This window comes from Chelonoidis abingdonii, chromosome 2, assembly GCF_003597395.2.
Source record: "Chelonoidis abingdonii isolate Lonesome George chromosome 2, CheloAbing_2.0, whole genome shotgun sequence".
Taxonomy (NCBI): domain Eukaryota; kingdom Metazoa; phylum Chordata; order Testudines; family Testudinidae; genus Chelonoidis; species Chelonoidis abingdonii.
Genome location: NC_133770.1, coordinates 47,322,378 through 47,347,079, shown reverse-complemented (window position 1 = coordinate 47,347,079; position 24,702 = coordinate 47,322,378). Strand labels below are relative to the sequence as shown.

General features: G+C 41.2%; 1 protein-coding gene across 2 annotated transcripts in view; it reads right to left on the bottom strand.

The window, feature by feature from the left end:
* The window catches only part of LOC116835352 (pituitary tumor-transforming gene 1 protein-interacting protein-like), a 56,400-nt gene that overhangs the window by 8,882 nt on the left and 22,816 nt on the right, over positions 1-24,702 (bottom strand). The window contains exons 4-6 of one of the 2 annotated variants that reach the window (XM_032798145.2): positions 22,449-22,557; positions 16,072-16,140; positions 1,120-1,166 (exon numbers count right to left, since the gene is read on the bottom strand). In XM_032798145.2, the coding sequence (XP_032654036.1) occupies positions 1,120-1,166; positions 16,072-16,140; positions 22,449-22,557 (225 nt within the window). The remainder of the gene's footprint in view (positions 1-1,119; positions 1,167-16,071; positions 16,141-22,448; positions 22,558-24,702) is intronic. The other variant, XM_075062338.1, reaches the window with a different exon arrangement.

Genomic DNA, 24,702 nt, shown 5'->3' with positions numbered 1-24,702 from the left:
CAAAGCATTTAAGCAAATGCTCAATTTCAGTGGGACTACTGCAGTGCTTGACTTTGGTGCCGAGTGCTTTATTGGATATTACAGAAAGCTCAGTAACCCACAGGACTAAACCCACTGAGTCTACAGAAACACAAGCACCATGGGGGTTGGGGGAGGGGGGGAGAATATTAATCTTAAAACAAACTGCACTGAATTTTATTTTTTTTTATTTACCCCCATATAATTCAAACAAACATTTTAAAATGGAACAGAAGTTTGAAGGCTAAGGTCAGTGATGTTATACACTGTTACAGAATCAAAAATTGTGAATTATACACACACTTAAAAATTACAAAGTTTCTGTAAGAATTTTCCCTTCTCCTACTCTTAAGGTTCACTAAGGAGCCCATGTTATTGCAAGCTTCCTTGATCCATGAAAATCCCTTTAGTGCTCATCTAAAACACTCCTGCATATGCCAGTGGACTTGGTGCAGAATGATCAAGACATTCCCACCTCCTGCCAATCAATTTAGCAAGAGACTGGAAATTAAAATGGTTTTGAGTGGCTGGTCAGAGCTCTAAATACAGAATCATTATATTTAATATTAGTGTAATTTACATGATAAAAAAAACACAGTCTCTTTTTATCATACATCTTTGAATACATGGCATCAGTAGCCCCACTAAGAGACCAAATTAAAAAAGACTAAGATTGACAGCTCTGAATAGAAGTCCTCCAGTAAGAGGCACAAGACAGGCAATGGTAGTGCAAAGCTCCCTCATATTTTCCCATTCTCACTACTGTGCCACAAATCTATTTTGGAACAACTAACTGCAGGAATGAAAGTACTTCTGGCTCCAAAATCTCCACTTAATCCTTGTTTTCCTGCTATGAATGCTAATAAAGATTCTAATTATCACCCACATGAAACTGGACTAAGGCCAGCCAGTCTACTTTACTTAGGCCACTGAACAGTCAAATGGTAGTGACTTTTCATCACTATTAACCTGGACTCAAGATCCTGAGATGAAAGGGTCCATATTCATTACCAATATGATGGGAATATGCTTATTTAAATATGTGAACAGGAAAGAAAACACTGTATTCAGACATCATTACAGTAAGATTAGCATACATACCATATTTCTTGCGTATCTCATCCTGTTTCATTTTTCTTTCATGCTTCCTGCAAAGATTAATAAATATCAGGAACGTTTTTATATTTTAGGCTGTTTCAAGACATTTTATAAGCAAAGTATAACAATTGCATTTGGGTCCAAATGGACTTTTTTTTTTTTTTTTTTTAAGAATACTGCAATAGTTATCACTCTCTAAAATAATTTCTAAAGCTTACAGCTCCCACTTCTAAAACTCACTGCAACTCCCCATTAACAAATCAAGGCATCAATCAGGATCATATCGACAAGCAAGGAAACTGAAAATACCACTGCCTTAATTACATCCAGGAAACTATCACTATGATGCCCAGCAGGGAATATAGTTGTAAAATTCATATCAGACTGCATGTTGCAGAATGCTAATTCAATATCACAAATCTACAAGAAGAAATTTTATATTAGCAATATTATTTGGTTACATATTACAATAAGTAAATGAAAATATTAGTTGTCTAAACTATACCATCAACTTTGAAAAAGGAGTAACTTTGGTAACCTCTTTTTATATTCTAGTGGAAGAATGCTTTCCTAATTTGTTTGAAATAAATGCTTTGATAACTTTTTTTTTTTTTTTTTTTTTTTTACACAAAATAAAACACACACTACTAGGCTACAGTAATATTTCTGTTTACTGCACTTCCCTTTCTTAACATAAACTAAACTGAAGTTTCAGAAGTAACCACAAAAAAAAAAGTCTTGCGACTCTGATGCTGGTACCATCATGCTATTGCTAATCTTTCTCCTTCAGCGTATGGAGAAGCAGGAAGATGCTGGTTTGTTAACTGCTAGTATACATGGGGTTGATGAACTCTGATTCTTGTATTCAGTATCAAGACTGAGCTGAGCACTGCAATTGGCAATTACAGACATTGCCTTAAAGTCAACATACCACTTTTTAAACTTCAAAGTCAGCTATACTCTCGTCTATGTAAAAGTCTAAGAGACAAGGCAGGCCAACAGTGACAAATAAATGAACAGGGAATCAGCAGATCAAGGTTCTACCTATGACTTCCTATGTGACAAGTCAATCTCTGTCAATTTCCCCATCTGTAAGACAGAACATATCAGCTCTCCTATCCTCCACCCCTTGTGTCCAGCAACATTTTGAGGCCAGCTATGTTAACGTTTGTTAGGCATTAAGTGAAGACATCTTAATGTGCAGCAGTCAAAAAAGCAAAAACACATTAAAATGTAAAAAAAAAAAAAAGGAGACATACTAAAAATATTATGACATAGGTAGCACTGGTAGTCACCAGTTAACACTGCCAAACAGCTTCAATTGTAAGACCCTGTTTTCAGTTGCCAGTAACATTACTAATCTAACCATTCAAGCGGAGATTCTGCATGCTAGCCATCTGTCTCTGGCTGATTTTTCTAAGGTGGAGTGTGGAAGACAACTGGGAGGAGTTTTGGCGGAAATGATTTTGCCATGTCTGAGAACAAATTTAGGGAAATATACATTATTTTGCCATTCTAAAAAGATTCTTATAACTGTTTCACTAAAAAGGTCTAGCGCCTCTATACTTTGGAACTGAGACTAGAAATCTGGCAAAGGGGAGCTGTCCTAGTTCCAGGTGTGTGCTTTTTACTATCCCTTTCACAATCGACCCAAGCAGTTCACACATGCTCAGTACAGGCTTGTTGCAGCTTCACAGCTAAATTCACCAAAGATTCCATCTGCGCGGAGCATACTCTACTGCCACCAAGTTCCTGTGTGTCAACCAGACTGCATGTGTACCATCCCCAAGGGCAACAAAGTATGCTCTCTCCCAGGACCACAGGCTGAGCTAGACTTTTCCCTGCAACTGTTCCTCCTGGAAGCTTGGTATCGCTGAGGTGCCAAGCACCGGAATGGAGAGCAGGGAGATTGACTGATCTGACTACTGGGGCCCAGACAGCATGGAAAAGAAGTTAGTCTAACTTGAATGCAGAAACATGAGAAGCCTGGGGGAGGGAAAAAGGAGAATGACAAGTGAGATTAGACGGATGAGGACTGAGGGCTTGTTTTCACTACCGGGGAGATCGTCACTGCTGCAATCGATGCTAAGCACTCTCTGGTTGACTCTGGTACTCCAGCTCTCTGAGAAGAGTAAGGCAAGTCTACGCAAGATACGTCGACTCCAGTTACACTATTCTAGCTATGTGAATAATGTAACTTATGTCAGCTTACCCCGGTAGTGAAGACAAGCTGGAGAGGACAGGGATAGAAGGAAAGAAGTTTCAGATGGGGGACAGGATTCTGTAACCCCTAGAATATACACTGCTCCAGAACCTGGAAGTGAAGCCAGGAACCCTGATTCTCCACTACTGTCAACGAATCTCTCTAAAACCACTGGTAAAATGTTTTGTCACTCTCTAATGAGTAGTCCACAGATTATGAACAGCCACTTTCTGCTAACAGCTACTACTTTAGTTCAAGTGGTAGAAGGCTATCTTGTGTTTCTAAAGATCTGAACCCTGGTGATGACTTATGTGGGGGATCAATACAATTCTATGTGGTATAATTTTTTTCCAGTTTGTTTAAAAAAATGTAAATTACATTAAACACCACATTAAAAAACGATTGCCTGAGCAACCTTAATTCCTCTTTATGTTACTCTTGCAAGAATTCCGTGCCACTGCACGTGGCCAGAATTCATGTCCCCCATAGATTCCTTCGGTTCTCCGCAGAAAAATGACTTTCTGACAGGAAAGCAAAGGAAAACTACAAGAACAGTCACACATCACTCCCTACCTGTGCAGGTATGTTCTTTCAGGCACCCAGACCTGCCAGCAGAGAGGTAAATCACTGTAGAGCTGGGGACACCCCAGCCAGTGGCTCCTACCCTGAGCTGGGATCAGCTGCTAGTCCTGGCTGGGCTGGAGGCGGGAGAGGACAGGACTTCCCCTGCAAGGAGTGGCTGGGACTGTGTCAGATCCACCACCAGAAACCTCCCCCAGCTGCAGGAAGCTCAGCATCCTCCCCTGCTTCCTGCCCCCATTGCTCCTCAGTTGATGGGGAAGGAGTCACTGGATGGGGAGCTGCGCCCCCATCTGCCCAACTCCCATGCATCTGGACCTCCCATACTCAGACACTCTCACCAAACCTCACCCCAAACACACAGAACTCCCCCAGCCTTCCATAACCAAACCCCACCGAACTTCAACCCCTGCACCCAGACCACCCCGCACTAAGCTCCCTACAATAAAACTTCCACCTTAATGAACTCCACCCTCCTGAGCCCTCACATCCAGACCCCCACGCCAGGACCCCCAACTAACTGCACCCAGACCTCCACCCCACCAAGCCCCACTCTCCCATGACCCAGATGCCCCTGCTGAGACTCCCCCCTGCCCCAGACCCCTCTGCTGAGCCCCAAGCACTTTCACCTGGAAGCCCCTGTAGAGTCCTATTGCTCCTGGACTTGGAACCGCCGCCCCCAACAAGCTTCTGTGCATCCAGATCCCCCCACATCTAGACCCCACACTGAGCTGCCTGCACCCTGATTGTGCCACACAGAATCCTCTCACCCCACACCTGGATCCCTCCACACTGAGTCACACTTGGATCATGCCCAGTTGAGCCTGCCTGCCCCATACCTGGTGTGCCTGGCGCAGGCCCTCAGGGTGTTTCTGGGGCAGGCCCAGCCCCTATGCTGTGTCAGGGTCAGGTGCAACCTCACCACTGAGTCCGTGTCCTGGGGGAGGGGAGGCTGCAGGGTGATCTCCCACTTTTGTACAGCCTGCCACTGCCATGGAGCCTCTGCATTTATTTATTGAGAAAACTTGCAGAATTTTAAAATATTGTGCACAGAATTTTTAATTTTTTGGCACAGAATACCCATAGGAGTAATGTGCATTCATTATGCTACAGGTTTTAATTACATAATAACATACTATTTTTTCCCCACAAGATCCCTGACTCATTCAGTGCAAAGGGAATGAATCTGTGTTGTATAGTGAATGACGTTGTCTTTGAACCCCTACCTCATTTGTTGTGCAGCAAATGAAGCAAGGGACTGCAGGAAGAAGAAAAGCTGATCACATGGTTAAAATAACTGAATGCTACCCAGGAAATCTGGATTCTATCCATGTCTCTGCCAGAGTTCCTATGTGATGCTGGGTAAGTCACAAATTAAACTTTTCACCAGTGATCACAAATTGTACGTTCTTCCTTTTCTGAGTGATCCCTTCTAGACACCTGGGACATAATACGCAGAAACGCTGAGCACTCAGCTTCAACTGAAATCCACTGGAGCTCTGCTCTGAACATATAAAGCATTATGAAATGCTGAATACTCTGGAAAATATCAGGCCTATGGCATCTCAAATTGGGCATCCAATTTACTGGACACTTGACTTTAACCTCTCTGTGCCTAAAATCCCCATCTGTAAAATAGGACTATCACCTTACCTCATAAAGGTGTTAGGAAGATTAATATTTGTGAAGCATTGCTATTAAAAACCCACAAATAAATAACTATATTCAGAGCAGGGTTTTAATGGTCTGCAGTAAATAAGACACGGAACTATACATTAAATGATGGAGAAAATGAAATACTGAATAGCTACCCATTCAAAGATCACTAGCTATTCAGCAGAAGCAGGTGTAGGCACACAGCTAAATGTACTTTTTAACTCTAATTTAAGCATGTATTTAGGAATCTTGACTCATAACCAATGGTTAATGTGACTGTTCATAACCAGTGTTTAAAGACGTCTAGCTTTTAAAGTTAAGCTCACTAAAAAGGAGCTTAATTTTAAAAACTTAATTTTGAGTAATTTTTAACCTGTTTAATGGTCTTTTAGCTCATTCCTTTCTGAGTTCAGTACTTGTTTTTATGATACATAAATGCATTCTGTAAGTTATTGATGTATTCTGTATCATTATGACTAAACAATTGCCTTGGTTTTTAAAGCAACATTTGAGCTGTAAATAACTAGACACGCCTCCAAAATTATAGCAACACTGCTGGCTATCTGATCTATTTAACAACTACCATTCCCCTCACAAACATTAAGCCTGCAATAAACATGCAATCTAAACATCTCCAAGTAGGAAACACACTTATATTTCTCACTATTTTAGCAGCTTGTACAGTGTGTTAGCCACTGCTACACAGACTAACACTTACAGTGGGTCATGGTATACGTTGAGGCTGTGTTCCTGAAAAGGGCGATGGACATTGAAACAATGGATACCAGGGAATTTTTCCCCATAAGAAATAATGGTCTGCCCCACCTCTTGCCACCCCACCCACTTCTGTCCCACCTCTTCCTGCCCAGTTCCACCCCCTCCTTCGAGCATGTCCTGTCCCCGCTCCTCTTCCACCCTCCCAGTGCTTCCTGAGTGCCGGGGGAAGCACCCAAAGAAAAGCCATGCAAAAGGAGAAGCAATGGATACGCATATCGAGACTGAGGGAAACCAGAACATATTCCCCTATTGATGAGCTATGGATACGCGAAACGATGGATAATGGGGATATGTATACCAGGGACCCCCTGTATGATGCAGTCAACAAACAATATTAACATGTAGGGTTGCCAACCCTTCTGGTTTGGCCAGGAGTCTCCCAGAATCAGGCTCAATCTCTCGGTGGCTACTGAAGCCAATTTGGGAAATGTTAGGCCACTAAAAGTCTGGTGGCGCAGTGGGGCTAAAACAGGCTCCATACCTGCCCTGGCTCTGTGCCGCTCCTGGAAGTGGTGACATATCCAGCAGCAGCTCCTAGGAGGAGGCTCAGCCCGGGGGTGTGTGTGTGTGTGTGTGTGTGTCTCTGTGCGCTGCTCCCACCCCGAGTGCTGACTCCTCAGCTCCCATTGGCCGCAGTTCCCTGCACCCAGCCAACAGGAGTGGCGCTGGCAGGCAGGGGTGGCATGAAGAGCTGCTTGGCTGCCCGTGAGCCTAGAGTCATTCCCAGACATGCTGCCGCTTCCGGGAGCCAGCCAAAGTAAGTGCCACCTGGCCACAGCCTGCACCCTGAACCCCAGCCTCCTTCCACACCCAAACTCCCTCCCAGAGCCCCCACCCCACAACCTCTTCCACACCCCAACCCCCTGCCCCAACTCTGAGCCCCCTCCTACACCCAAACTCCCTTCCAGAGCCTGCATCCCAAACCTTCTGCCTCAGGTCAGAACCCCCTGTGATCCCTCCCAGATCCCGCACCCCGACCCCTCCTCCCGCATCCCAACCCCCTGATCCAGGATCAACTCAGAGCCCCCTTACATTCTCTAAATCACTTGGTCCCACCCCACAGTTCAGAGCCCACGCCCCACCCCGCACCCCAACCCTGTGCTCCAGACCAATTAAAGTGAGTGAGGGTGGGGGAGAGTGAGCAATGGAAGGAGGGAACCCTTGGAGAAGGGGCAAGGGTGTGGCCTTGGGCAAGGGGGGCTGGAGGCACGGCAAGGTGTTTGGGTTTGTGCAGTTAGACAGTTGGCAACCCTATTAACATGGTATCATAGTAGATTTCTGTAAATCGCATGTAGAAAAATCTGAAATTTGTCAATATACCAAGAATCACTATATTAAAAACTAGATACTACCGCTTAGCACCTACACTATTTACATCTTCAAAGCCCTATACTAGTTTTAGAACCTCCCATGAGGATAGCAAGCACGTAATATCCCTACAATACATATGGGAAAAGAGACAAGACCACATAAAGCTCAAGACAGAACTCAGGCAGACACAATATAACATCCATTTATGTGCACTATTTATAATTAAGAACGCTGAAGTCCTGTCTGCCTTTCTCCTGCTCTAACCACCAACTATTTACGCCTGCATTTTCTTCAGTTTGTCAGAACTCTTCAGGATTCAGTGATAAAGTTTCTTGCCTGTGATAATAAGAGGTAACTAGAACCATTAGTCCTGCCACTTTATTCTAACAGACATCAACCTTTTCAAACAACCACTTCCTGAATATATCATTGGAAGACCTTTATGAATGGGTAGTGGACTTGGTTTAATAGGCCTTTTATACCTTGCTAACTTTTGTGACTTATGATTGTGTTGTTCTATGAATACTTAAGTTAGTCAAGTCTAAGCTGCCTGCAAGCACAGTGTACGATACCCTGAGAAATTTCACTTGTACTATATACCTTAGTCAAGCTATTCTGGGCACTGAGAATGTTGGGACCACACAATAGCTGGTACTGAATATAAGAGCATTTTTTCTTTAAAACACTAAGCTTCAGAAATAACTTACTGTGGGGAAGAAAAGTTATTAGAACCAGAAAAGCTGTGTAAAAACTCTACAGGAGAAGTTTAAGACTGGTGGATATAACTCCAAAAGATATTTTTGAAAACATTTTTGGACATTTGAAAAGGCTTCAAACACTAATCTCCTCTTCTGCAAAGCCATCTCCAAACCCTCCCAAGCAGCAGCACCAGCAACCGCCTCCACGAAAAGGTGGTAAAACTAAGGTAGATTACATTGGACTAATTAAGACGACAACCACTCTAAGGGATGCTGCATTTCTAACTGCCTTTGCCGATCTAAACAGCCATTTAGGAAAAAAATTGTATCTTAGGGAGCAACTAAAGCCAATAAAAGGAAAGAACAGTGCTGCACTTAACTTTTACCCTGGGGGGAATTCTGCCTCCCTAAAATTAAAAATTCTGTGCACAATATTTTAAAATTCTGCACATTTTATTTGTCAACACACCACAATATAATTCACTCCAATTTCAATTATTTTGCTGACAGATATTTTGAAATAAATTACCGAAGTATGTCAACAATAAAGACAACAAAACAAAATTCTCCAGGGAGTAGAGTTAAAGAAACCCCTATGACGACCTATTTCTAGTTGGGAGGTGCTGAAGGATGATGTGTGGGCCCCCCTTTGCCCAGACACCTGCACCCCCTTCCTCCTCCAGAGCCCAGCAGTGGGGGCATACACCCCTGCCCCATCCCCCCAGAGCCCAGCAGTGGGGGCATACACCCCTGCCCCATCCCCCCAGAGCCCAGTCACAGGTTCTGCTACACGTAGCTTCATTACTGTCCCACTGGGGACCATGGTGTGGCCCTGCCCTTCCTCACCCTTTGCCAGAGTTGGGTCTCCCAGGCCTGCTCCCATCCCTGGGTGCATGAGGATCAAGCACAGAAGTGCAGAGCCTCCATCTCCACCCGGCCGGGCACACCACTCACTGTGAGCTGGGCTCTGCTGAGTGCAGCAGCTCCTAGTGGCAGCCAGCAGCTCTGCAGCTCCAATTGTGTGGGGGGAAATGAAATTCTGCACAAATTCTGCATTGTGCAGTGGTGCTGAATTCCTCCAGGAGTAAAATTTATCACTTGTAACTTAACCCAGACTGAGAAACTTGCAGTTTCTTAAGAAACAAGAACTCTCCCCCATCCTCTCATTCTTTCTGGTGTATTTCTGCAGAATTCCCTCAACCCATGTCAAGTTGCTAAGCACCGCAGACAAGTTTTTAATTGAAGGTTATCTGAGTAACTAAAATTTTATTTTGAATTTGCTTTAGGAAAGGGGTGCCTAGATGTTTTTACATGACTAGTGGGATTCAGGGTGGGTGCCACAGAAGTGAAGTCTAAGGAAAGAAAAGGATTCAGATAGGATGGTAGGAAGGCTAGGCAATGAGACAGAGCCAGTCATCCCTTCATGACAACCACCATGCATTCACAGCCATTTTATGTATCTTAACTGTAATTTTTTTCAGGGATCAGATCTAAAGTGATGTGCCTCTGGTAAATTACAGAATTTGTATACCAGTTAGAGGAATCATTACAGAGTCAAATTTGGAAGCTTATGCACTGTATTAAGAGACAGCGAGGTTGACATTATCCCTGTCGGTTTTAAGTTTTCCAATAATTATTATTAGTGTCAGATCTGCATCTCCCTCTTCCACTAATAATTTATCCAGTTATATTCCTCAGAGATACCCTTAATAAAAGCTAGTCCATTGCTTGTTATCCCTATGGCAAAACTCAGAGCGTACTTGTAAGTAGATGTCTTTCACATCCTCAAACTTTCTCCACTTGATATAAAATCATGTTAATGGACTAAATATTCCTCCCACCCTCTGGCAATGCACGTTATAGCCAGCCAAAAAAACCAACCAACAACTAAGCAGTTGCAACCAGAGTTAATGACAATGCTTTTCCATGGTTCTATGCAGAGGAGACACATCTGTAATGGCAGCATAATGTATTATCTCTCATCCTTCCAAGATGAAGTCTCTTGAAAAGCATCACAATACCACTCTACCCCCTCCTTTTTAGAGTATGTAATACCACATCAATACCAAACTAAACCTATATTTATGGACATGATTAACTATGGAAGATCACACAGCATATAAACCTAAAGGTATTCTGGGTAGACAAGTCCTGAAGTGGGCTTAATTTTAGTTCTGGCATCATGGAACTATCAGCTATGTTGTTGTTTGTGGACATAAGACTGCATACTGTTTCTCTGCTGTTCTCAAATTGGAATGCACCCATTCCTTCTAGAACTGCCCAGAATAAGCAAGCGGAAATATACTGCAACATACACATACTTCACAGAGAACCCAAGGTTACTAAATAGATTATTGCAGGGCTGCCCACCAGAATTACATTTTAGGTAAATTTTCAGAGATCAGACATGCAAGAAACATATTTTGGCCCATCAAGCTGAAGTTAGTGTATAATTTTCTTCTAAGCAAGGGACAAGGAGTCTACTTATTTGAGAATACAGAAAATCTTCCCCCAAATGATCCTCCTACTGCAACATATAGTGGTGAATAACTTAATTTTAGAAGATGTTGTCAAAAGTAAAATGGAGCACAGAGTAAGGCAGATTTAACCAAAGCTGCACAGGAAAAGATCAGTAGAAACATCACAGTATGATCAGATTTTAAAAAATAAGCCTTTATACCTTTTTTCCTGAATTATGGAAGTTAGTCTAAAAAGTACTGCATCTCAGCTCAGTTTGTTAACAGTGAACACCTTGGCAATCACAGAAGCATCCCATTCTAGTTTGGGGCATTTACAGAAACAATACTAGAAGCACATTTCTAAAATGTCTTTTTGCAAAGATAGCAGGCAGTTTATATAAATCCTCCTGTTTGGATTTGTCCAATAGTTGATTTCACTCTACATCTTTTCCCTCAGCCACTGCTCTCCTCTCCCCTCCCTTCCAGCTGCTGACGGTCATCTTGCTATCAACTTACTTACTTACTACCAGATCAGGTACACTCCTCTGTCAAGAACTGGACCAAAAATGATCTATGTGAGATTCTAGGGGATATTGCACCAAGTAGATGATCTTACAAACACTATAGCAGCCTAGCATCTCAAGTGCACAGAAACTAGGGGTCTTATCTGACCTATTACAATAAAAAAACCTTAGCAGTGCTTCTCTCTCAGCCTGGTTTCTATCAACAGGTAGCTCTAGAAGTACTTATTGCCACAGTATCTAAGCTCTGCATGCTGATTATAAAGCGCAGTGGGGAAAGAAGTCCAGAAGGGTAGTCAATACTCAATCTAACAATGGAATGCTAATTTTGAATACATCAGATTTTCAAATTCTGTGGGGAATGTTATAGTGAGAATTTGCATCTTGAGTGACCAGAGGATAGTACGGGTACTTTCTGACCTCTTCTAGGAAGGGCATTTGAGAGCCTTGGGTCTCCTCTTGAAGACTTTAGCTCCCTGCTTCCTCAAAAATCTATATCTGGGCTAAATGGTTTGCTGACTAACTGCAGTTGCCATAGTGCAGCAGTTCTCAAACTGTGGGTCAGGACCCCAAAGTGGGTTGTGACCCCATTTTAATGGGATCACCAGAACTGGCTCAGACTTGCTGGGGTCCGGGGCCAAAGCCTACGCCCCACTTCTGAGCCAGCTCTCCAGAGGCTAGAATGCATCCCAAATCTTTACCCCACCGCCAGGGTTCTAATTTTCAAACACCACTCTCCAACCCTCACCTTCTGAGGCCCACAGGAAGTCAGCCCTGCTCCTGATGACCTCAGCAAATTCAGAGTAGATTTTCCACAAGATGGAGATCAAGAACCCAGAAGGGAAGAACCAACAACAAAACTGCTAGTCTTAAGAAGCTCTTTGATCTCTCACACCTTAGTAGATTCACTGGTACCACCACTGAACCTCCACAAGCCTTAGTAGGCTTGTTAATTCCCAAAACATGTCTGCTGCATGCAGGTGGGATAGGAGAGCAGTCCCTTAATGCTTTTTTGTAGGGGTGTATGGGAGGAGAGAGAGGCCCAGGGAACCCTGATTAATATCTTAAGACTTACAAATGGACCCTAAGAAGCTTTCTGAGAATTGCAGCAGGTGGGGCTTACCCTGCCCAAAAGTGTTACAGGGGATGAGTGTTAAAGGCTGCCAGGGGGCTGAAAATCCTACCAAGGACTTGACTACAAGGAAGAATTTACCTCAATTATACTACTATAGCTGTGCAAGTATAACTCTCCCTGCAGACATTCTTATTCCAGAACAGGAACATCCACACAGGGAGCTATACTAGTATAGCTATAGTGGTATAATTCCATCAGTATAATTTTGCCACTCAGTTTTCTCATGTAGAAAAAGCCCTAAAGCTCATGGAGGGGGGCACCAGGGAGGAGATCACAGGGAGCCAGGAGGAAGTCTTCACTTTCCAGGAACCCCGTACACAGTGGACCAAGAGCACTAGGACACATAGGCCAGTTTTTCCCCAGGTCTGCTGAACTCCAAGCCTCCTGATAGTATTTTCCATCTACCCATCTTCCTATGCCTCTACTATGAGCTATTTGAAGCAGAAAGAAAGCTTTGAGGTTCTATACACCTTCTAGGTTCTATAGAAGAAGATGCTAAGAGCCTACAGAGGTATAAGCAGGGACTCCCTTTTTCAGGACTTTAAATTATAAGCAGCATCAGTCTCTTCAACAGGAGCATGGACAGGTACTGCAATTAACAGGGAACTTTGTTGCCAACTGATCAAGTGCATACCGATTCCCCTCCCTGCCCCCACCCCCAGACTTCCTAAGGTCTGCTAGATAAAGATGCCCTTACTGTGAGCCTCTTACAGTTTGCAAGAATAATTCCTCTCCAACCAAACCTAGGAGCATTAAAAAATACTGAAGTAAATCCCTCCCCCCACCTAAGACTGTGCAGTTAAGTCTGCAGGTATACAGTGATTTAACTACATAGCAACTTTTTTTTTTTTTTTTAAAGCGTTAGTTAAAAAAATTAGAAACCCAGTGAATTCAAGGTTAAAGTCGCATTCTTTAAACAAGGTACTTAAATTGTCTTATGCCATAATTAAGGCAATCAGAAACTTTCTATTTTATACATCCTTAGTAGTTTCACTTACATGGACAACACCCTAAAATCTTAACTGGATAATGACAGAGTCTCACAGTGACGTCAATGTACAAGGATACAGCAAATACTATAGGTGAACATATGTAAGCTCAGACCAATGTGACAACTGCAAAAATGGTTACGTGTGGGACAGACAAAAGGGCATATTGTTGGTTAAATACAGTCTCTACACTACATGTTACGATTTTATTGTATGAGTCACTCTTGATTGCCAATATTTCTGTTTACTATCATTTGATCTGTTCTTTGTTAAATAAACATATTTGCTTTCTATATAAACAAATCTTTGTGTGCTAAGCAAAGCTATGTTCTAAGATATAACTAGCAAGCTATAATCTGTAATAAGAAGAGGATCTGCCAATTCTGAGAGTAGTTAAGGGGCTTGACACTCAGGGGGATGCACAAAGGACTCTGGGGCTGGACTGTGCCTATTGCTAGCCTGCATGAGGGACCTGTGTAGGCTGCATGTGGATGGGGTGTGTGTTAAGGACCTAGGCAGGCACAGACAGGACTTCTTCATGCTAAGAGCAGATGGCAGCGAAGTGCTCCACAGCCCTGGAAAGTGTCATAGAATCTCAGTAATTGTGGCATTCTGGGGCAGCATACTCCACAGACAGCACAACTTGTCCATGAACTGGAGAAGAGCACCACGGATCTTAACTGTTAGGCATGCACATCATCAAGCACAGGTTGGTATAGTACTTCAGTTTTCTTTAGGCTAATCATGAAACCAAAATGATTGACTGCATGAGTTAAGTGATCAGTTATAAACTGAACGTCATGAATCAATGCTGACAAATACACTTTCTACAACAAATTTTTGTCTAACTTTCTACACAGATCATGCCAACTTTGACACCTATCATATAAATATAAACGATGCTCATTTTGGATTAAATCTACAAGCAAAATTGAATTTTTTTAAAAAAAAAGATTAAAAAGCTCTTTTTCAGCACAGCCTGTCATTTTCCTGTGACATCACTGCATATTTCCGCAGCCCGATATGGAAGGTACAGAAATTGGGATCTGTTTTGCTAAAGCACTTACATTGAAAGGGTGCACACTCCCTTTCAATGAATGGGAGAGGGAAGCATTGGTGATAGCAGTGCTACTGTATCCCAGCCCTTTCCCCCGCCTTAGCCATGAGTTAAAAATTTAGGATTAACTGAAAAATAAATGGCTATTTACTTACCAAAAACACCTTTAAAATAGGGGCTGGAATTGCCCTGGTCAGTTACATGAACACTCCCCAGACATCAGTGGCTACCTGTGTAAATGCTCAAATATGACTATATGTGACGTTTTTTCCTAGCTGACCATTCATTCTTTTTTGCATGGATGAGTCGAGGAAACTCCATTCCTGAGATGCTAAGGTAGCATCCTAGCTAACATTTTATTCAATACAAGTTTGCACCCAACATAGACCATGGCCAGTCAATGCATTTTAAAGGTGTTAAAATGTGTCTACACTTGTTGCAAAGTCATGCTCAAAAATACATCAACCAACACATTTTCAAACTATCTGTGTGACCCTGTCTTGACTAGGATGTGTCTTATCTCTGCCCCTTCCTGTCCCTATTCCCCCTCAGTGGAGTGTGATCTTCAAAGCCTTACAAAAACACAAGCCATGCCCCTCAAACCCCAAAAGGACATGAATGCAAAAAGATAATCCTGCTACACAAGTCTGCACAATTAAAGCCAGAAATTCAGCTTAGGTTGCTCCAGCAATGTTAAACATTACTATAAAATATATGGCCAACTTAACATCCACTAAGTTAAACTATACATTTAACCAAAAAAACAAAATTCACGTGTTACACAGCAGAGTTAACATATGCAGGAACATTAAATTCCAATTCTTGATCTTAATTTTAACTGTGCAAAACTTTGCCTTAAATGTAAAGAGCTTAACTAGTATGCAATTTCCAGATCACAAGTGTTGGTTAAGTACGAGTTTTCCTGTGGTTTTGGTTGAACTCTGTCTTTTCCTAAGCAGCACAACCTTGAACCCCTGAAGTAAAGAGCACACCAGTTTAATCAATGAAAAGGAATATACGCTGGCTCTATCCAGTATTTGAACTTGCACTGTCTTAGTCAGAATCATTAATATTGTTACAATGTCTGTGCTAATACTTTCCTGTTAATATTCTCTCTATTGACCCTGCCTGCTTAGATGGCTCTGGATTTTGGACTGTTTGTTTAATACGGGGGGTCTGCAACCTATCAGAAATGGTGTGCCGAGTCTTCATTTATTCTCTCTAATTTAAGGTTGTGTGCCAGTAGTACATTTTAATGTTTTTAGAAGGTCTCTTTCTATAAGCTATAATATAGAACTAAACTATTGTTGTATGTAAAGTAAATAAGGTTTAAGAAGCTTCATGTAAAATTAAATTAAAATGCAGAGCCCCCTGGACTGGTGGCCAGCACCCAGGCAGTGCGAGTGCCACTGAAAATCAGCCTGCGTGCAACTTTTGGAACGTGTGACAAAGGTTGCCTACCCCTAGTTTAATATATACTTTATTCCCTAGGAGCTAAGGTTACTACTTGGGTAATAAAAATTCTACCAAGAAGTATATGGTTATTAAATGGTATATTTCCAAAACTCACCGCTGAAGAGATTGCATTCGTCTCTCCTCTCTATCTCTGGCAAGCCTTTCTTCCTCTTCATCTGGTATACTAGAAAGATTGGGGGGGAGGAAGGAACAGGGAGGCAGACAGAAATCAAGAGTTTTGCTGTGCTTGGGGAAAAAAAAAGCCTGTTTGTCATTTTTCAGAAAATGCGTTAACTGGCCCTGATTTTCAGTTTTTACAGCTGTACTTGACTCCATTACATGGCTTAAATCATAACTGATAAACTGCTAGCATTTTCCCTTTATGCTAGAAGTATTTTTGGTTTTGCAGTACTTATACACTTTACCCCAACTAAACCTGCGTATACCATATAAGAACTACAAAACATTTGAAGCCAATGCCGGTCAAAGGATATTTTATTTTTCTTTTAGTTATTCACCACCAACTTAATTTATCCCAACTCCTTTAAACATAAAGAATTACTAAATGTATACTTCTGTCACATTTCTCCACATATTAATTATCTCTCAAAACTGAATGCATGATCTGGAGAGGTGTTAATCAGAAATATTCATAAGTCTCAACATGTGTTGGTTGAGCTGTGAAGACTAACAGTACCATATATGTGCACTTACATCAGCACTTAAGTAGTGCAACAGTGACATCCAGTGGCTAGGACAGGATAATCACAGCAAGTCACAACATAGATGTTATGCTATATATACACGTATGATACATATGTATGTTGCATGTATGATGTGCCATACATAGATCAGAAGGGGTAGTCTGAATTCAGTAGTTCATTAAAGGCCACAATCAACTGTCAAGTCACATTTCCATACAGTTGTTTTAAAACCTTACTACTGTTACAAGTAACATTCAAGAATACCAAAGTGATTACAGTGGAGGTGTTTTTAAATGTGTATGTTTTGGGTACAATCTTACACAGCCAAAAAAAACCCCCACAGCAGCAAGTCTCAGAGCATGGGTCAACTGACTTGGGCTCACAGGGCTTGCGCTACAACTTAGGCTCTAAGCCTGAATGTCTGCACAGCTACTTTTAGCCATGTAGCACAAGCCCAAGTCTGCTGACCAAAACCCTGAGACTTGCTGGCTCAGCCTTTTTTTTGCGCACACCATGTAGGTGGATCCTTTTCCATACCGTCAATTTCTGTGGGCCTCTCTCATAGAAAGGAGAGAGAGAAAAACAAATACAAGAAAATAAACTTTTTTTTTTAATTGCAGAAGGTTAACTTGGGGTTAAATCAATAAATTGATCTTTTGTGAGCCTGACCAGATTTCAAAAGTGACAGCATCTGTTTAAATATCTTCTGTCTTTGGAATAATTTCTGAATGAACCCACTGTGGCTGAAATATGTGATACAACAGAAGCCTCTAAATCTTGCACAGCCTTTTGTAAAAATGGTTTATCAGAGAGGCTAAGAGGGACTACATAATAGTCCCAACTCACGTTTCTATTCCAAATATAGAAATTCCCAAACAGCCATGACATCCGTCTCTAGGACTTGGAATGTACAGTATTTATTATTGGACAGCATTGGAATTTAAAAGTATTTTCCTGCTTTGAACCACTCTCAAGGGAAGTTCTCAGTTAAGCTTATCATAGGCCTGGTCTACACAAGGGGGAAGGGGAAGAAGAGAAATTGATTTAAGATACGCAACTTCAGCTATGAGAATAGCGTAGCTGAAACTGACATATCTTAGATCAACTTAGACTGACTTACTTTGCATCTTTGTGCTCTCAGGACTCGCATTACCACGCTAACGATATCTGTGTGACAATGCTGCACTGGTGGAGGCTCGGGCTAGCTTAGACCCAGCAGGTAGAGTGAACTTGAACTCAAAAGAACGGGAGCACTTGTGGCACCTTATAGACTAACAAATTTATTTGAGCATAAGCTTTCATGGTCTACTTTGTTAGTCTTTAAGGTGCCACAAGTACTCTTGTTATTTTTGCAGATACAGACTAACACAGCTGCTACTTCGAACTCAGATGACTATTCTAAGCCTCCACTGATTCCACAACATCCACAGTTTCACTAGCAGGCTAAAAGTGAGTCTATTTGGGCTAGGAGGTTTGCTCCCAACTGTAGTGTAGACATACCCTGGAAATCTCCTCAACATGCTTTTCTTGCCCTTGTTTCGGACCACAGCTGAGAGTGGTACTGACGACAACTCAAAACGAAGTGCCACTTGAAACTGGTCCCATACAGATAGCTTCATGCTCAAATGCAGGCTTCTTTGGTGCATGATCAGGACCAAGACGCTTCAGAACTGAAGAGATTCCATGTACCTGAGTAACAGTAGCTGCCCATTTACGAAAAGATGCATTCTTTGGCAGGGAAGCCCTCAGAACCAAGGAAGTCTCACACTGATAGGAACTTTAGTATCTATGTCCTGTTTCTCATAAAGATGATTTTAGCACAAATGGAGTCCTGGCACTGCTAGACTCACAACTTGGAACCAATGTACAGTCTTCAGTTGGGTGGTCCCAGAGGCAGGGACAGTCCTTCCCTCAGTAGATGGTTGGACTACTTTTTCATGCTATGACTCTGGGGGAGTTGGCGGGATGCAGTAGCTGGAGTATTTGGGGAGTTGGAAGCTGGACCTGGAGCATGTGGTGTTTCTGCAGAGATGGGGTGAAGGCCACAGACTGGTAGAGTTGAAGATGTTCCAGTTCAAGATGTCCTTTACAGGTGACTTGATGAGACTTACATTTCTTCTGCGTCTCGAAAGATCGCAGAGGGCACATTGAAAGGCGATCCACTTGCTATGGATTCTCTTGAGATGTCTGCCGAGATCGCTAATGTACTGGAATCCTCGGACCAGATAGCAGAAGGAGGAGAGGAGGGTGTCTGTAGGGAGGGAATACTGGAGATAGATGCAATCATTCTTCTTGTCTTCTCCCTCTGTTAGATGGGCTTCAGTCATATCAGTAGATTCACTAGATGGTTCTTGTTGTTCTGGGAGAGTAGTATGATGTTATACCTATCTGGCAGAGATTTCTTTTTCACAGGAGCCATCCTTGATGTGCTTGGTACTGAAATCAAGAGGTCTAACTCTAAGAGGTGGGAGGTGACAGATGAGACAGACCAAGAAATCTTACTCTGTGAGAAAGGCTCAGAGCCTCCATAGCCCATCACCCTGGGCCTGATGTGTTGAAGACTTGCACAATGCAGCAGTTTGGGAAGATCCATTTCCACCAAACAGAACAAACAAGTACATGCAGCCTTCTCTTGGAACACAGATGGGAATGACACACAACTGAAATCCATGTTTTTTAAAATCTTCCTTCTTGGCAGGGCCGGCTCCAGGCACCAGCTTATCAAGCAGGTGCTTGGGACAGCAACTCCAGAGAGGGTCCCTCACTCCCGCTTGGAGCGAAGGACCTCCCGCTGAATTGCCACAGATTGCAATCGTGGCTGTGGCTTTTTTTTTTTTTTTTCTTTCTTTTTATATAAAGCTTTCTTTTTGAGACCTGTTGGATTTTTTCTTTTTTTTTTTTTTTTGGGGGGGGGGGGGCTGTTTGGGGTGGCAAAACCCCTGGTAGCTACAGATCAGTTCTATTTCATTGGCATAGGGACCAAAACTGAGAAAAGAACAGTGCAATGGAACAAATAGAGTAATATCTATAAATTCTAAAGCAACTAACAAAAAACAACAAACAAGAGGACAGAATATTTGCTGTATAGAACCTTAGAAATTCCTCCAGATATGGACAGAAAGTCCCAATCTCTATGGCAATGGAGGAAAGAAAGGACTGGAGCTGGTTGAGACTGCACTGCCCTTATAAGCTTGCTCCAAATACGCAGTGCCACAAGGGGACACCTGCTCTGCCCCAATGAACACTATTTTCCAGAAAGTGTCTCAATTAGGATTATGCACCACCATTTAAAAAAAACAAAACAAAAAAATAAACCCAAAACTCTTGCTGTCATCCCATATGCAAATCAAAAAAGATACTGCTTACTGGATCCCTTTGAAGTATGATAAACAATTAAAGAATTAAACCTGTGGCAACAAGTGAACTTCAGAAACCCTCCAAGATCTTAAGAATGTTTAATTTTTGTAAAGCTTGAAACTAATTTAGGCATCCTCAAAGCCTCTGAGCAAAAAGGTACCTATCTCTACTATGATCATGACATTTGTGTAAATTAAAGGAAAATAGCATCTCTGACAACTGATTCCTGAGAGAGTCTACTGACTGCTAGCTGAAATACCTTGAAGCAGGCTCAAGTGCCTGGACACTAAACTATACTGAAATGTTGCTTGGTTTATACAGGATAGATGCTAATTTTATTCCTCTTCCTGGCCCACTTTTGTTCAGGCATGAACTAGCCTTAAAAGAAACTCTTTGCTCTATTATCTCTAAACTCAAATATTTAATTTGCCACTCATGAACTTTTCATGTGCACCTTTAAAAGGAAATGATTATTTGTAGAAATGGAACAATTAATTTAGTTTCAAATGGAAATATTTAGTGCTGCCAGTGTTAGTAATACTGCCAACTCTGTCCTACTGCCCATGGCTAAATACTCTATACTGTATTGTAAGTAGAGCTGCACTTAATAATGCTATCAGACTTGAAACATTTACTTTATGGTACATGGTATTCACTAATAAACTTCACACATTTCTATTTTAAATGTAATTATAAAAGATTATATTTTGGATTTAAATAATAAAATGTTTCATGATCTGCAAAACCTTTAATTTTTAATCAAAGACTGAACTGCATAAAAAAATACATAACTTATACTAGCTTAAATTTCAAAACACTAACAGAATTTGTTACATCTATCGAAGGATGAGCCTGTGGGCATATACCCTTCTAGTGGAATTATATGGTACGAGCATTTCACCATTCAGGATCAGTACAAACCAACCAAGTAGCTTCATTCACAGACAAGTGACCAAGGATGCCTAGATGGCACAGGGAAAGCCATTCACAGACTCACTGCTTTTGAGCTCTTAATCCAGGACCTTCTTCAGCCAGTAGTTAGGCAGCTTGTCTCATACTAGGCCCTGCTACCACCACCATTAATCTTGGGGGCTTGATTCAGGAAAAATTTAAAAAACAAAAAAAGTGTCCAAAAACCACACCGCACGACAGGGTAGATTGAGATCATGTTTGAATCAATCACCAAGTGGAAACCTCAATTTAAATAACTGATTTTAATCAATTTTTCCATTTATACTCTAGTTATTTTCTAAAGAAAGGTGCATTCTCACTGGTTGATGTAAATCAACATGTTTTAATGTTGATAACTCAATAAGGCTTTTACACTAGATTTGGTACATCTTTTTACTAACTAGGAGTGTACACTAGAACCATATACTTTTATTTAAGCAATTATATGGCTTAATATTTCCAGATTCTTATTAGCTATACATTTTAGTATGTTAGAAAATGATGAGTGATATATTGCTTATTTACTAGATAACTTTTTGCTCATGATTTGTGTCAAGCTGAATTAGAATAGTAACTGAATTTTAATTAAATACAAAATAGAATTTAAATTTTATTAAAACAAAACAGCCTTAAATGTTTTGGATATATAAATGTCCCTTATCAAAACATGTTTCACATTTACAACTAAAGTATACTAAGTTTAGGCCTTAAGATAAATATGAATTTAAGACAGGCTCATTTTAAACAGATTTTTAAAAAGAAAAAAAATCTTCTAATTTAAACAAAAATCAGATTTTATTTTATTTTTTAAATCAATGATTTTTATGTACCCTGATAGGTAGCAGACTCAGGATGTATTTGTTCATTTTTTAAAAAATGAACTTTGTGCAGAAGACATCTAATCTCAGAAGACAGTAATACAATAATTTAAAACAAGTGAAATGAAGAAAACAAAATTGATCTTATAACCACAGCCTGTCCTCAATGGATACCGTAGCTGCTACCATGAACCTGTTTCAGTGTAGAATGAATATTAACTCAGTGTAAATGCAGAGCTAATTTAATTTGCCATCTAATGTACTTTGATTCAACTACCTTCTCTAATAATTACATGCCACATTTTGTATAATTAAATATTAAAGCTTTTTTAAAAAAATTAATTTTACAGCAATCTTTGGAAAAAATTCCTGTTAAAATGATTGCTAAGTTTTAGACACACCATACATATGATTTTTAAAATTATATATGAGAGAGAGAGAGAGAGAGAACGAACACGAGAACGAGAACACACTTCTTTCATTTGACCTTCTTACCAGGAAGATGTCATTAAAGAATACCAGAGTCAGGTAAATAAATACGTTTACATCTCTTAACCAAAAAACAACAAACTTGTTTTACTTCCAAATTAAATTTCTAGAAGAACTATTGGAAATCATGCATTGCAGGACCAAAAAAGCTAATAAAAGAAAAATATATTTACCCCCTAGAACGCCTTCTGCAGTAGCAGCAGTAACAGCAACAGACAGCAGTGGACAGCAGGATGAGTCCTGCTATTACAGATATGGCAATGATGAAGGCTTCAAAGTTCACTGTAAAAATAAATATATACGTGTGTGTGTGTGTGTATATATATATATATAAAATTAAACAACTTGTAAGACCTGAGCAGTGGTCATTTGTCTTCTCCCCGCTTCCTCTGATGAACATTTTAGTCAGTTATTCTCAATTTCATCTTTGGTTTCTTTATGCAGTACTCTTAAAGAGTTTTAGAAGAATAGCTGCTAAAGCAGCACCTTGTACAGTTTCACGTAAGAACTCCTCCACCGTCACTCACTGGAAAAAAATATTCACCAGATTAATGAGATCAGATTGTTTTAATCTCTTTGTTAGCCCTCTCCTTTTAAAAACTGTCCATTCTACTCTTGTATATAAAAATACATCCTCATTTCAGATTTTTATATGGCAATGGACTTTCTCCCCCAATTTTTCTTCAAGCACTATGATTTTCTCAGTTACAGAAAGTGTTTTATAAGGTGTTTTTGCATAACTGGGCAATTTACAACCACTGAAAATATCTGGGAAATCTGTATAGAGCATAGATTTTTTTTTTATTAAGTTATGAACCATTAGAGTCAACAACTTGCACGGTTAAATCCTGGCCTCATCCATATGTTTTGAATTTTGGCCAGGGAAGAGGTCATTAGAAGCTTTGATAAAAGCTGCTTCAGAGGAATGCAAGAGACAAAAAATGAATTGGAGAGGATTAGGAATGGAATTGGAGGAGAACAACTCTAGACAGTAGTTGTGGACTGTGCATTCAATGAGCTTAGAGATGAAAGGGAGAACGGGTGTCAGAGAAGGGGTTTTTTTTCGTTTTGTTTTTTTTTAAAGTGTTCTCAACTCTCCCAGATCTCATCTCTTATTTTATCCCCTTTCCTCACCGCAACTGCTTGCTGCAACAGATCTCCAATACAGCTCACAGATATGTTCACTCTATTCCTTCACATCAAAAGGCCAGAAGTTTACAATGATGGATTTGTTATTATGGCATTAAATGACAGAGCTCCGTAACATCATTATGTAGAACCATGAAAGCAATTTTAAGACATTGCATTCTCAAATGTATTCTTTAGTTTGACATTCCACTGCAAGATTTAATCTGTGTTGAGGCACCTGTGAAAGGGATCTTACAAAGGAAAGACTCCTGCTACAGAAAGTAGAGATTTGTAGTAACATGGGAATTGCCATACTGGATCAGACAGACATTGTCACACCTCATCTAATCCAGCACCAACAGTGGCCAGTACCAGATGCTTCAGAGGAAGGTTTAAGACCCTTGCAGTGGTAGATGTGGGGTAATATGCCCCCCCATTAGATCTTATTCTGGTGTCTAACAATTAGAGATTTGCTTGCCCTGAAGCATGAGATTCAATTCCCTGTCAAAAAAATTTATAATAATGACAACTCTGGATATACATATAAACATTCAATCCTTTCTGAATTTGCTAAATTCTTAGCCTCAGTGACTTTCTGTGGAAATGAGTTCTATAGGTTAATTACAGGTTGTGTGTAAATTATTTCCTTTTGTTGGTTTTGAATTTCTCATCCTTCAGTTTCATTAAATAACCTCTTTTTGAATTATGGACAGGAGAAGTAAAGTTCCTGATCTACCTACTTTATGCCACTCATAAAGCAAGGAAAGCAATCAGGAACTGACAGCATGGATTCACCAAGGGCAAGTCATGCCTGACTAACCTAATTGCCTTCTATGATAACTGGCTTTGTGGATGAGGGGAAAGCAGTGGATGTGTTATTCCTTGACTTTAGCAAAGCTTTTGATACGGTCTCCCACAGTATTCTTGCCAGGACGTTAAAGAAGTATGGGCTGGATGAATGGACTATAACAGGGCGGACAATGGCCCGAGGGCCGCATTGGGTTTCGGAAATTGTATGGAGGGCGGTTAGGGGAGGGGGGTCTTAGCCCGGACCCCACCCCTATCTGCCCCCCGCCGGGCTCCTGCCCCATTCAGCCGCCCCGCTTTCCCTGACAACCCCTGCCCCATTCATCCCCCTGCTCCCTGTCCGCCACCAGAACCCCTGCCCCTGCCTGCCCCACACTGCCCCATCCAACCCGTCCTCTCATTCCTGACACCCTCCCCCAGGACCTCTGCCTCCATTCAAACCCCTTGTTCCCCACCCTCTTACCACCCCGACCCCTATCCACACCCCCGCCC